The sequence below is a fragment of the Staurois parvus genome, unplaced genomic scaffold (assembly GCF_062004578.1).
Source record: "Staurois parvus isolate SC_StPar_1 unplaced genomic scaffold, SC_StPar_1.0 ptg000025l, whole genome shotgun sequence".
NCBI lineage: Eukaryota > Metazoa > Chordata > Amphibia > Anura > Ranidae > Staurois > Staurois parvus.
In genome coordinates, this window is record NW_028317821.1 from 3,208,589 (window position 1) to 3,221,907 (window position 13,319).

The following is a 13,319-nucleotide window of genomic DNA, read 5'->3' on the forward strand; positions in this document are numbered from 1 at the left end:
AACATGTCCACTAAAAAAATTTAAAAAATCAAATTGCATCATAAATTTAGGCCAAAATGTATTCTGTTACGTCTTTGCTAAAAAAAAAATCACAATAGGTGTAAATGAATTGGTTTACGTGAAAGTTATAGCGTCTACAAATGGCGGTATATATACTGTAATTTAAAAAAAATTTTAATACTAGTAATGGCGGCGATGAGCGACTTATTGCGGCACTGTTGTGGGCATTCTACACAGGGGGAACTGACTGTCAATGACATTCCCAGTGACACTACGGCTACGTTCACATATGTATGGGTGGTGCCGCTGCGGATCCACACAAAAATCCATGCATCCACACCACCCACACAGAAGAATGTGGATCCACGGGCGCACTGGAAATCGCAACCATACTGGGAACTGAGGTTCCCGTGCGGGCTGCGTTTTCAGAAGAGGTGCAGGGACCTCTTCCCTGTGTGTCCAGGGGCACGGGAGTCCATTCAAATGAATGGGCTCTCGTGTCCGCGCAAAATGCGGCCCGCAGGAACGCGGATGTGTGAATCAGAGGTAATACAGTGGTAAGTGCTAATAAAAAGCACTGACACTGTACTTATGGCACTGAGCAGAAAGGGGTTAACATCTGGGGCGATTAAAGAGTTAACTGTGCGCTGTTTTACTGTGTGCTGTGTGTGTTTTTGTGTCAGCACATTGCTTTGTACGGCTCTACTATGCAGAGCCATACAAAGCACTGTGCAGGAGCTGACAGGGGAGAGATCTGTATTGTTTACATGCAGACCTCTCCCCCCCCCCCCCCCCGTCAGTGACACTCGTCGATCGCCAGGTGCCGGTGGGGAATGACTTGCTGGGACCCGGTGATTGATAGCTGAGGCTGCCAATGGCAGCGCGGGTAGGGCTCGTGCCCCCTACCCAGAAATGCAAGATCACATATATATATACATGTGATTTTGTGCAGCCTTGCAGAAGTATTTCTGCTATAGGGTGGCGAGAAAGAGGTTAACAATGACCTAAATAGCATTTAGCTCAGATGCAGTATAGTTTCTTTTATTTTATTTATTTCAGGTACTTATATAGTGCTGTCAATTTACACAGCGCTTTAAATAAATATTGTACATTCACATCAGTCCCTAACCCTCATGGAGTGTACAATCTAAGGTCCCTAACTTACATTCATACATACACATACTAGGGTCAATTTAGACAGGATCCAATTAACCTCCCTAGCGGTATGATTATTTCAGTATTTCTGTGCTCAAAGCGATACATTGTTTTCAATGGAAATATGTTTTTTTTTATTGTAGGCCTGTAATTCTTAGGAATAACTCACTGAAATCTGTCCAAACAAGAGTCTACTAAACATCCCGGGTATGATAAAATTTGAAACACAAAATCATAAATTATAATTTAATAAATAATCATAAAAAATAATAATATAATAATAATACATTTAATTCAATAATGTAATCAAACCAAAAACACTGAAATTTGAAATATAGCACCAAGTTCGCACATCACTGAGCTTAGTCACAGAATTGTTTTCAGTGTCTGATGACGAATTTCCCCACAAATCATTATCACTCAATTCTGCAAGTGGTTCTGTTTTACTATCGCTGTTCTCTAGCTGGTCTAAAACCAATTTTGACCTAAAGGGACACTTTTTGGACGCCATGGACATTTCTCAGTTTCCAGGCAGAAATAACAGTAAAAATGCAGGCAGGGCACAGAACAAAGCACTAGGGACAAAATGTATGTGAAATGAATTGATACAGTAATGTAATACTATCAGATTTTAGTGAATTATGTGTATGTAAAATTTTGACATTTTTGAATCTCCCACCGGTTCCGGCCCCTGTAGGTCCTGATGCTCACAGGGACCGGAACCCGGAAGCCAGCATTGGCCGGAGGACATGGCTGGGGACGCTGCGGGAGGTCAGCACGGGACAAGGTAAGTGATCCAGGGATCCCAGAGCAACGCTGCAGTGTAATCCCGAATGTAGCTTGGGGTTACCGCTTCTGGTACTGAAACGTAACCTCGAGCTACACTTGGGAATACTGCCAGGGGGGTAACTTAACAGCATGTCCTTGGAGTGTGGGAGGAAACCCGAGTTCCCAGAGGAAACCCATGTAGGCACAGGGAGAACATGCAAACTCCAGGCAGGTGCCATGGCTGGGACTCAAACGATGACTCTAGTACTGCCAGGCAGAAGTGCTAACCACTTAGCTACTCTATTCCACTTTAACTTTATTGAACCTCACAAAATAACACTTCATTCGATGTCGATGTGCCTTGTGTTGCACTACTTGGGGAGGACACCTCAACGCTGCAATGGTGGGAACAGGACACACTGAAAACAATGGTTACTAGGTGCCCTTGTGTTGATTGATGCAGATATGATGGGAATGAGCAATAGTTGCTCCACAGGAGTAGGATGGCTGAGGACAGCAGCTAGTGCCAAGCACAATGCATCATTTTGGAAACCAGCACACCATTTAGGTAGCAGTAATGTTCCATTCTTCCAGAAAGGTCTTCAGTCTCCAGGCCCTGTGATGTCTCCTTTGCCTACATTGGAGCCATAGTGATGACACAGCCCAATTCACACTGGGCATTGGATTGTCCTGGAGAGGAGCGCCATCTGTTGGCCGAATGTGGGGATGTCAGTCGTGATGTCATAGTCCTGCCTCTTGATGGGAGTTCAGCAGTCTCAGGGCTGGGTGGTGTGTATTCTACACTGGGAATGGCTCGGACCTCCTGCTAGGATCTGGCCGGATCTCTAGACTCAGGAGGTGACACACACCGCAGCGGGGAGCACAACTCATCCAGGGAACATGTCTGATGATTTCGGCTTCTTCTCCTCCTCGGAGAGTGCCGGGGCCGCAGTGGAGACAGAAGAAGACCCGGCCGCCGCTTTCCTGGCCCAACAAGAGAGCGAGATCGCCGGCATCGAGAATGACGAGGGCTTCGGAGCCGTGCTGGTGGCCAGCCAAGCCTCCTCCATAGAGCAGTCCGACCTGGGTGAGTCACACCGGGATCACATCTCTGCAATGCATCTGCTTGGCCACAGAGCTGACATTTGCTGCTAGGGAGATAGGCACTTTGTCAAGGTCATAGTACAGCAGGTGCAGGATGTGGATATGGAATATGGAGCTGATCCCACACTATGGCCATCTGATCCCACACTATGACCATCTGATCCCACACTATGACCATCTGATCCCACACTATGACCATCTGATCCCACACTATGACCATCTGATCCCACACTATGACCACCTGATCCCACACTATGACCACCTGATCCCACACTATGACCACCTGATCCCACACTATGACCACCTGATCCCACACTATGACCATCCGATCCCACACTATGACCACCCGATCTCACGCTATGAGCATCCAATCCAACACTATGTGTATCCAATCCCACACTATGACCATCTGATCCCACACTATGACCATCTGATCCCACACTATGACCATCTGATCCCATACTATGACCATCTGATCCCACACTATGACCACCTGATCCCACACTATGACCACCTGATCCCACACTATGACCACCTGATCCCACACTATGACCATCCGATCCCACACTATGACCACCCGATCTCACGCTATGAGCATCCAATCCAACACTATGTGTATCCAATCCCACACTATGACCATCTGATCCCACACTATGACCATCTGATCCCACACTATGACCATCTGATCCCACATTATGACCATCTGATCCCACATGAGCTTCTGATCTCACACTTTGAGCATATAATTCCACACTATGAGCATCCAATCCCACATTATGAGCATCTGATCTCACACTATGAGCATCTGATCTCACACTATGAGCATCTGATCTCACACTATGAGCATCTGATCTCACACTATGAGCATCTGATCTCACACTATGAGCATCTGATCCCACACTATGACCATCTGATCCCACACTATGACCATCTGATCCCACACTATGAGCATCCAATCCCACATTATGAGCATATAATTCCATACTATGAGTATCCAATCCCACATTATCAGCTTCTGATCCCACACTATGAGCATCTAATTCCACACTGTGAGTATCTGATCCCACATTATGAGCGTCTAATTCCACACTGTGAGCATCTGATCCCACATTATGAGTATCTAATTCTACATTGTGAGCATCTGATCTCACACTATGAGCATCCCATCCAACACTATGTGTATCCAATCCCACACTATGAACTTCTGATCCCACATTATGAGCATCTAATTCCACACTATGGGCATCCGATCCCACATTATGAGCATCTAATTCTACACTGTGAGCATCTGATCTCACACTATGAGCATCCAATCCCACATTATGAGCATCTAATTCCACACTGTGAGCATCTTATCACACATTATGAGCTGCTAATTCAACACTGTGAGCATCTGATCCCACATTATGAGCTGCTAATTCCACACTGTGAGCATCTGATCCCATATTATGAGCTGCTAATTCCACACTGAGCATTTGATCCCACACTATGAGCATCCAATCCCACATTCTGAGCATATAATTCCACACTATGAGTATCCAATCCCACATTATGAGTTTCTGATCCCACATTGTGAGCATCTGATCCCACACTGTGAGCATCTGATCCCACATTATGAGCATCTCAGGCTGCAATAGACACATACTTGCGGCTACAGGGCATTAAACCCACTTCTATGACTACATATAGGTGTTATGCAGTTGAAAAGAGGTTACCCCCATCCTCCCCCCTATCTCCATTCTCACCTAAGCAAGAATGGCATGTCTGCTTTTCCAGCAGCCTCCTGGGATTTTTATAATGGATATCCCAGGAGGCATCAACTTCCACAGTGCAGGTGGAGCAGGACAGACCTATGACAGGAGGAGGATGGAGCTGGTGGCACGTCATCGGGGTTGGCTGTAGGAATCCAGAAGAGACAGCTGGAGCCCAGTGACGTAGAAGGAAAGATGGCAGTGCCGGGCCGAGCGTGTGCTGGGGGATCAACAGATCACAGTGGGACAATGCTGGATGTGCTAGGCCTGGGAGTATGGTAACTGGTTAAGTGGTTAATATCTAATCAGGCAGGCCCTTGTAGATCTAAAGGAAATTGTACAATCAGATTGTATTTATTTGTTGTTGCAGTGACCAAACTCTGATCTTTCAGCAAACCTGTAAAGGTGGTCATACACACTTTGATAAATGATCAATGACTTCTGAGTAATTGCTTGTCTCTGTCCCCCTACCTAACTCCGAGCACTGTTCCTTTTATCCCCCCTACCCAACTCCCAGTACAGCTCCTTTTAGAGAATACAGAACCAGGTATCTTTTTGTGCTGCTAAGTAATTTGTATGGAATTTGTTCAATATAAATAAATCCCCTGCAGCCAGGAGCATTAGACCACCCCAAGCAACAATAGATCCCCCCGGTAACAAAGGACGCCCACAACAAAATACCACCCCAGCAACAATAGACCCCCAACAGCAAGTCAGATCCTCCAGCAGCCAGCAACAATATGTCCCTTCTTCAACAGTACATTTCTTCCAACAACAATTAATCCCCCACCAGCAACAATAGACCACCGTGCAAAAACAGCAGCCAGCATCACTAGACCTTCCAGCACACCTCAGCACCCTTTGCCATTACTTACATTCAGTGCTGGAGGTGCTAGAACTGTGTTCCCCGGCGTTCCCACTGAAAAAAATTCCTGGGAATAATTATCCTCTAGTCAACAACCCATTTGATCGGTATGCTAAAGTAGATTTCAGTCGATAGTTGGAAGATACGATTGTAAGTTATTGATCACATCTCCTTTGTCACCATCCAGTCTTATGATCTGATTAATCAAAATATGATCAATTCATAAAGAGAGCTTCTTTATGCTGCTGATCATGGCAACACAGTCAATATTTTTTTTACTCTGCCTGGTCTAAATCGAGTCAAAATCAATTGAAAGGAAAGTTATACCTTATCAGTCGTTTGATTTTATTATTAGATCAATGTGATTGAATCAGCGAAGTGTGTATGGCCATCATAAGGCCTTGCTTTCGAAAGCAAAATGTCCTTATGTATAGCATCTGCAGCCCTACAGCAAACAGCAACTTCTAGGTTTGGAGTAAACAGTCTGCTCCTTTCCCAGATGAAAATGCCGTTCCCAATGACCTATCACCAGGCCCAGGCACTGGAGCGCAGGGTATATCTACCCAAATTTCAAATAACTTCTTAGGAGGACATCATTTGCATATGAGTTCTGGGGACTGCAGCTTTGCATTGAGAGAGTAGGCTAGAATGGTAAAAGTACCATGGAATACAGAAAAGTGCCTGTCATGGATCCCCTGGTTTAACCTGCTTTCTATGACACTGTGACATGTAGGTTATTTTCGCACTGCTCAGTTGCAAAAACTCGGTAAAAATGCATGTGTGTTTTTGCAGCGTTTTTACACCCCATTCACATCGGGTGCAACTTGGAGTGCGATTTGCATGTCAATGTGACTTGCAAATCGTATGCCAAGTCGCACCCTATTGTCCGCAATTAGAGTGGTCAAATCGGTGCGGTTCCGACTTGGTCGGAGCCGCACTGATTTCTAAAGTAGTACATATACTACTTTTGGTGCAATTTGCATAGACATCTGTGTCAGATGTCTTGCAAATCACACCTGAAATCGGCATCTCACCCGACTTTGAAATCGTTTGACTTCACTGTCGTTTTGAAGTGGTTAGTACCATAGACTTATGCCTCGTACACATGATAAGAAAATTGTCCGAAAAAGTTTGCGGAACCACTGATCGAACGATTTTCTCTTCGTTGATGAGCAGGATGTTTTAACCGATAACAATATTGTGAACGAAAAAATTAGGTTGAACAACCGTGAAAAATGTTGTCGTTTTGCATACGAACGACCGATTTTCTATGCAGTGGTATGACAGTCGTACAAAAGAAATCTGTCAAGCGCTATCACGCATGAGCGGAAACAGAAGATGACCCAGATGTTTATGTCCAAGGAATCTTCGTAAACACGAACGAAAAATCTAAATGTTAAAAGTAGATTGGCCTAATGAGATAATGAAACCAGAATTCTGCATATTATATTTTATGTATCACTATTTATGTATATAGATAATGTAATAAACGGTGGATTTGATTTAAATTTTTTTTACATAAAGACTAATTCTTGCTGGTATAACTTTAATATGCAAGTAGATGAAGATTTTTAGAATAATAACTTTTCATATTAGTTTTTTATCCCCAGTTTAATAGGTTAATCATTCATATTTGGACAACTTTTCTGTTGTACTTAGGAAGGAGAAAAATAATCATTACCTTAATAATAACAATTTAAATAGATTTATTCAACTGAAACAATAACATTCCAGCATATGTTATTTGCTTAAACATCCATGTTTGTTAACTAATTTGGCTAAACAAAATATATATATTTTAAGAAACTTAGACTGTCAGCCCCTTCCTCCTCACACTTAGTTTCACTTTCTTCTTGTGCAGATCTATTCCACTCCAAACAATCAGAAAAATATTGTTTCTATTCTATTCACTGAACTTCTTGAAATTTAGCACTGAAGGGGTTGATTCTGTATTCATAGGTTTGTAGAAGTTAGGATTAAGGTCTTTTTCTTAACTCTGTTCATGTTATAACATTTTTGCTGTGAAGAAGAGGCATGTGATCTCCGCTGAGTCAAATTCAGTTTTGAGAACTGAAAAAGTAAACCAAGCATCTGTGATAATATCTTGTAGGCAGAGAAAATGCCCAATAATCTTACAAAAACCTCTGGAAGAGCATGACATTGTGAATGGATTAATGGAATTTATTTACCAAAAAAATTAAACATATACAGCCTTATTCTACATAATTAAAAAACAAATCTTTATTTCATGATGAAATAACCTTCGGATGCTAATATATTTTCCTCAAAAAGCATTTTATTTAAAAAAATCCGATTTAAATAAAAAAAATCGGATTTTTTTGATTTTTTTAAAAAAAATCATTGATTTTTATCCACCCTGGTAATAAACGAAATTATACTTGCTCGCTCGTTCTGGCCAGAAGGGCTACAAGGGCACACGCACGCTGCATCACTTCCACTTGTACGGAAGACGTCAACACTACGTATTGCCCGGCGAACAGTTTTTTTAGATTGGTTAATGTGGGCCACGATTTCGACCAACGAACGAACGCCTCTCGGTCATCTGATGACTAATCGGTCGATTTTCTAATTGTGTATTCCCACCTTAAGTCGCACGATTTCAAATCCAGGCTTTATGTGACCGGGGTGTCACTGCATTTTTGCCATGTTTCCAGTGTGTTTTTCACCTGACATGTGATTCAAAAAACGCACCAAAAATGCAACCACAGGTGTTTCTGGTACGTTTTCCATTCATTTCAGTTGGGTGGTGCATTTATGATACGTTTTTGGCGCAGGTGCATTGTCTATGCATTTTTTATGCATATTTCACTCATTTCAATGGGGAGGTGTGTTTTTGATGTTTTTTTTTTTTTTTTACTGCACTAAACATACACCAAAAAATGCAGCAAGCAGGACTTTGAAAAACAAAACGCACCTGCAAATGACTAGCATGAAGAGTTCCATAGGATTATTATTATTATTATTACTACGAGTTTATATAGCGCCAAAGGGTTTGCTCAGCGCTGTACAATAGGGGGGACAAAACATGGCACAGTACAACAACAACAAACAATGTACGAGGGGTAAGAGGGCCCTACTCTTACGAGCTTACAATCTAGGAGGGAGGGGGTAAAAGGTACAGTAGGAAGTGGCTGAGGGGGATGAAGTGGTGGGAGGAATGAGGGAGGATGGCCGTTAGGTGAGGGTGGGGTAGGCTTCCCTGAAGAGATGGGTTTTGAGGGAGCGCCTGAATGTGAATAGGGAAGGCGACAGTCTGATGGATTGGGGCAGTGAGTTCCAGAGGATGGGGGAGGACCTGGAGAAGTCCTGCAGTCGTGCATGGGAGGAGGAGACCAGGGAGCAGGATAGAAGGAGGTCCTGTGAGGAGCGAAGGGTACGGGTAGGGTGGTACTTGGTGATAAGGTTGGTGAGGTAGTCAGGGGCAGTGTTGTGAACGGCTTTGTAGGTCAGGGTTAGGAGTTTAAATTTGATGCGTTGGGCAATCGGGAGCCAGTGGAGGGAGAGGCAGAGGGGGGTGGCAGAGGTGGAGCGGGTGGTGAGGTGGATGAGTCTGGCAGCTGAGTTCAGGATGGTCTGGAGCGGGGAGAGCCTGCACTTGGGTAGGCCAGTGAGGAGGGAGTTGCAGTAGTCAAGGCGTGAGATGATGAGGGAGTGTACTAGAAGTTTGGTGGTGTCTGGGGTGAGGAAGGAGCGTATCTTGGCAATGTTGCGAAGATGGAGCCTGCATGTGTTTGTGAGTGATTTGACATGTGGTTGGAGGGAGAGGTTCGCGTCAAGAATGACGCCAAGGACTTTGGCTTGCGGGGCGGAAGTGATAGTGGAGTTGTTGGTGATGATGGATAGGATGGGGGGGGGGGTGTTGGCAGGGGGAAAGACGAGAAGCTCGGTTTTGGAGAGGTTGAGCTTGAGGAAGTGTAGCGACATCCAGTCTGAGATGTCATTTAGGAGGTGAGTGATGCGGGCGGAGATAGTGGGGGTGAGGTGAGGGGTGGAGAGGTAGATTTGGGTGTCGTCAGCATAGAGGTGATAGTTGAAGCCGTGAGATTGTATGAGTTTGCCCAGGGAGGAGGTGTAGATGGAGAAGAGAAGGGGTCCAAGGACAGAGCCTTGGGGGACCCCAACAGAGAGGGGGAGGGAGGGGGAGGTGGCACCATTGTAGGTGACACTGAAGGAGCGTCGGGATAGGTGGGATGAGAACCAAGAGAGAGCAGTATCTCCGATGCCAAGGGAGAGTAGTTTATTAAGGAGGAGGGGGTGGTCAACTGTGTCGAAGGCCGCAGAGAGGTCCAGGAGAAGGAGGACAGAGTAGTCGCCCTTGGCTTTGGCGTTGAGTAGGTCGTTAGTGATTTTGAGGAGGGCAGTTTCAGTGGAGTGTAGGGGACGGAAGCCGGACTGTAGAGGGTCAAGGAGGTTATTGTCTGTAAGGTGGGAGCTTAGGCGATCGTAGACTAAGCGTTCAAGGAGCTTGGAGGTGAGTGGCAGCAGGGAGATGGGTCTGAGGTTGTTGGGGTCCGCGGGATCCAGGGAGGGCTTTTTGAGGATGGGGGTGATATGCGCGTGCTTTAGGGGGGAGGGGAATACGCCAGTAGAGAGGGAGAGATTGAAGATGTGGGTGAGGGAGCGGATGGGGGAAGAGGGGGGTGACCGGAGGAGTTGAGAGGGGATAGGGTCCAGGGGGCAGGTAGTGAGGCGGGCTTTTGAGAGGACTTTGGCGACTTCCTCAGTAGTAGGTGGATTTATTGGTCATGCATTTTTCTTCCGCTTTTTTTAATAGAAGAAATAGGGATCAGTGTGAAAGCAGCTGTTCATATACTGTCCAATGCTTATGGTGCTACAACTGCAGGTGTTTGTAGATGAGACAGGAAAGAGTGCAATAAAGGGACCTTTATTGGGTGAGCTGAGAATTTTCAAATATAGACCAATGCTTTACTGCACTAGTGCACAGTTGGGTGAGCCAGCAACATTCTTTATATCTGGCAATTAACAAAACGCTAACAATACCGGCTTCCTTAAAAAGTAATACTCAGCTGTCTTTGGCTTCAGTACATGCAGAGTCATCGACCAGAACAAACTCAGAATGCCTTATTTGCGTATGTTTTTAGGATCAGTTTCTGAAAAAGCACTGAAGGGTTAACAAAATAACCATGCAACTAGAACTAGTTAGCAGTCCAGGGACCATATTGTCCTGCTAGAGGGTTTTTTTTTGCACACCAGTTTCTCAACAGCTTCCACAATATCTTGATCAGTCAGACTTAGTGCTCATGTACACGGGGCATTTGGAAAACTCTTCTGACTGCTGGACTGCTAGAAAATGTAGGTTGAAAAAACGTCAGTTTAGCCACGTTTGCATACCGCTTGTGGAAGCATTTGCGTTTAGAAGCGTTTTTAAAAGATAACCTCAGGAGACCCTCCTAAATGCCCAGAATGCACTGAAAAACAGTAAATAATTAACTATTTCAGACATTTTGAGAGAGCAGAAGCAGAGAGAGCAGTATGTGTTGAGATGACCTGTCTTTTCTGGTTGTATTCACTATGGATCCCATCATGAACATAATGCAGCGCGTTCTAACATTTTTTCCTTCATGCAAAACCTGGAACTGACTGCGCTGGTGTGCTAGGTGCATTTGAATACATGGAAAATACATGAATACATGCACGCTTTGCATGCATTTTTGATGAAGAAAAAAGGCTCTGGACAGCATCTGGATATGGACCTGTCAAACAATGCGTCTAAACGCAAACGCTTGTAAACGCGGTTAACCGCATTTACAAGCGTTTGAAACGCCGGTAAAGTCTACTCCTGAACGCGTTCAAAAAAACGACTGTAAACTTAACTGCCTGTAAACAACTATGTTTACGTGGACACATAGAAAACATAAAGGAGAGTTCAGGGGCTGCTGAAAAAAACGCTCAACAGCTCCTGAGCGTCAGTTTAGCAGCTGCAGTGTATGTGAGCTCTTATTGATGTTGTAGGTTGTATGTTTTATATTTTAATTCAGTTACTTGAATAATGAGGTTATGTCACCCTCAGCATTTATTTGGTAGATTTATTTTTGCATTGTACTACACACACGAATCTGTCCTTAAAACCTTCATTGGACGAATGGCACACACACTGATATGGCTGCACGAATTTTGGCCTTAAAGTGGAAGTCCGGGCTAAAAGTATCTGATCTTAAACCTGCTCCCAACCCCATTTTAAAGTTGTAGTAAAAAAATAAAAATAAAAAAAAGTTTGCAAGACAAAGGCATATTGTGCTAGTATGCATCCAGTGGCCAGCTGTCACCGCTGACAGGGCTTCCATCTTCATCCAGTCCTTCTTTCGGGCTCCAGCGGCTTGAATGGCCAAGCCGCAATGACGTCACTCCCACGCATGCGCATGGGAATCACTTTCTATGGCACACAGCTTTGAAGGATTAATATAGTAATTATTATAGGCTTACCTGTAGGTACAAGTTAAAAAACAGACTTTACTACCACTTTAAGTCCTATACTAACTAGCATGTAGAGCAAGGGTCTCCAAACTTTCCAAATAAAGGGCCAGTTTACTGTCCTTTGGACTTTTGGGGGCCGGATTGTGGCCAGTGGCCAGGCCTGGCATGAGTGAAAGTAAACAATGCCTCAGGTGTGGTGTTCAGTGGCATAGTGCCTGTGGTCGGTAGGAGGAGGAATAGTTTCCCATCATTGGTATTACCAGGAGGAATAGTGCCCCATCATTGGTGTCAGTGGGAAGAATAGTGCCCCATTGTTGGTGTCAGTGGGAGGAATAGTGCTCTATCATTGATGTCAGAGGGAGGAGTAGTGCCCCATCATTGATATTAATGGGAGAAATAGTACCCCATCATTGGTGTCAGTGGGAGGAATAGTGCCCCATCATTGGTGTCAGTGGGAGGAATAGTGCCCCATCATTAGTGTCAGTGGGAGGAATAGTGCCCCATCATTGTTGTCAGGGCATTATGCCCCACTGTTGGTGTCCGTGTTAGGAATAGTGACTCAAATTAGTGGGAGCATTAGTGCCCCAAGAGCTGAATAAAGACTAGCAAAGGGCCACATTCTGGTCCTTGGGCTACAGTTTGGAGACCACTGCTGTAGAGGAAAGATGTGTATACTTAACTCTTTTTTAGGGCGCTCTGGTCTGGTCACATGATCGGCTCCCAACACTGACTTCAGGGGAGAGGAGAAAGCAGCGATGTTGGCTTCAACGGACGGGCAGTGTCGTCACCCATAGCTTACTATGGGGCATCTGCTGTCGGGTGTCCCTCCTCTCCCTTCAAGCCAGTGCTGAAAGCTAATTTAATCAGTCTAAACCAAAGCGCCCTCAGAATAGGTAAGTATAGATGTCTTTCCTCTATAGACTAGTTAGTATAAGACTTAGAATGGGGATCGGAACAAGATTAAAGTGTTATTAAACCCACAACAGTAAAATCAGTCTGTATATGCAGTAAAGCATGCTTGTTATACTCTCTGTGGAACTTAAGGGGTTAATCCTCTGCATTGTATAAAAAGGCCCTTTGAACCTGACTTCTCTGCTCCTCCTTTTATTCAAATGTCCACTTCTTATCTCCTGATAAGACAGACTGAACTGTAGCCATTCTGCACATGCTCAGTTTAGTGTGTATTGCTAGAGAGGGGTTTTTTTTTCTTGGGAGAGTGC

At 44.5% G+C, this 13,319-nt stretch overlaps 1 protein-coding gene across 2 annotated transcripts in view; it reads left to right on the forward strand.

Annotated features, from left to right (window-relative positions):
* Positions 1-2,661: 2,661 nt before the first annotated feature.
* Positions 2,662-13,319, forward strand: part of CLTB (clathrin light chain B) — a 57,302-nt gene continuing 46,644 nt past the window's right edge. The window contains exon 1 of one of the 2 annotated variants that reach the window (XM_089693762.1): positions 2,662-3,010. In XM_089693762.1, the coding sequence (XP_089549888.1) occupies positions 2,824-3,010 (187 nt within the window). In that variant the 5' untranslated portion in view covers positions 2,662-2,823. The remainder of the gene's footprint in view (positions 3,011-13,319) is intronic. The other variant, XM_089693773.1, reaches the window with a different exon arrangement.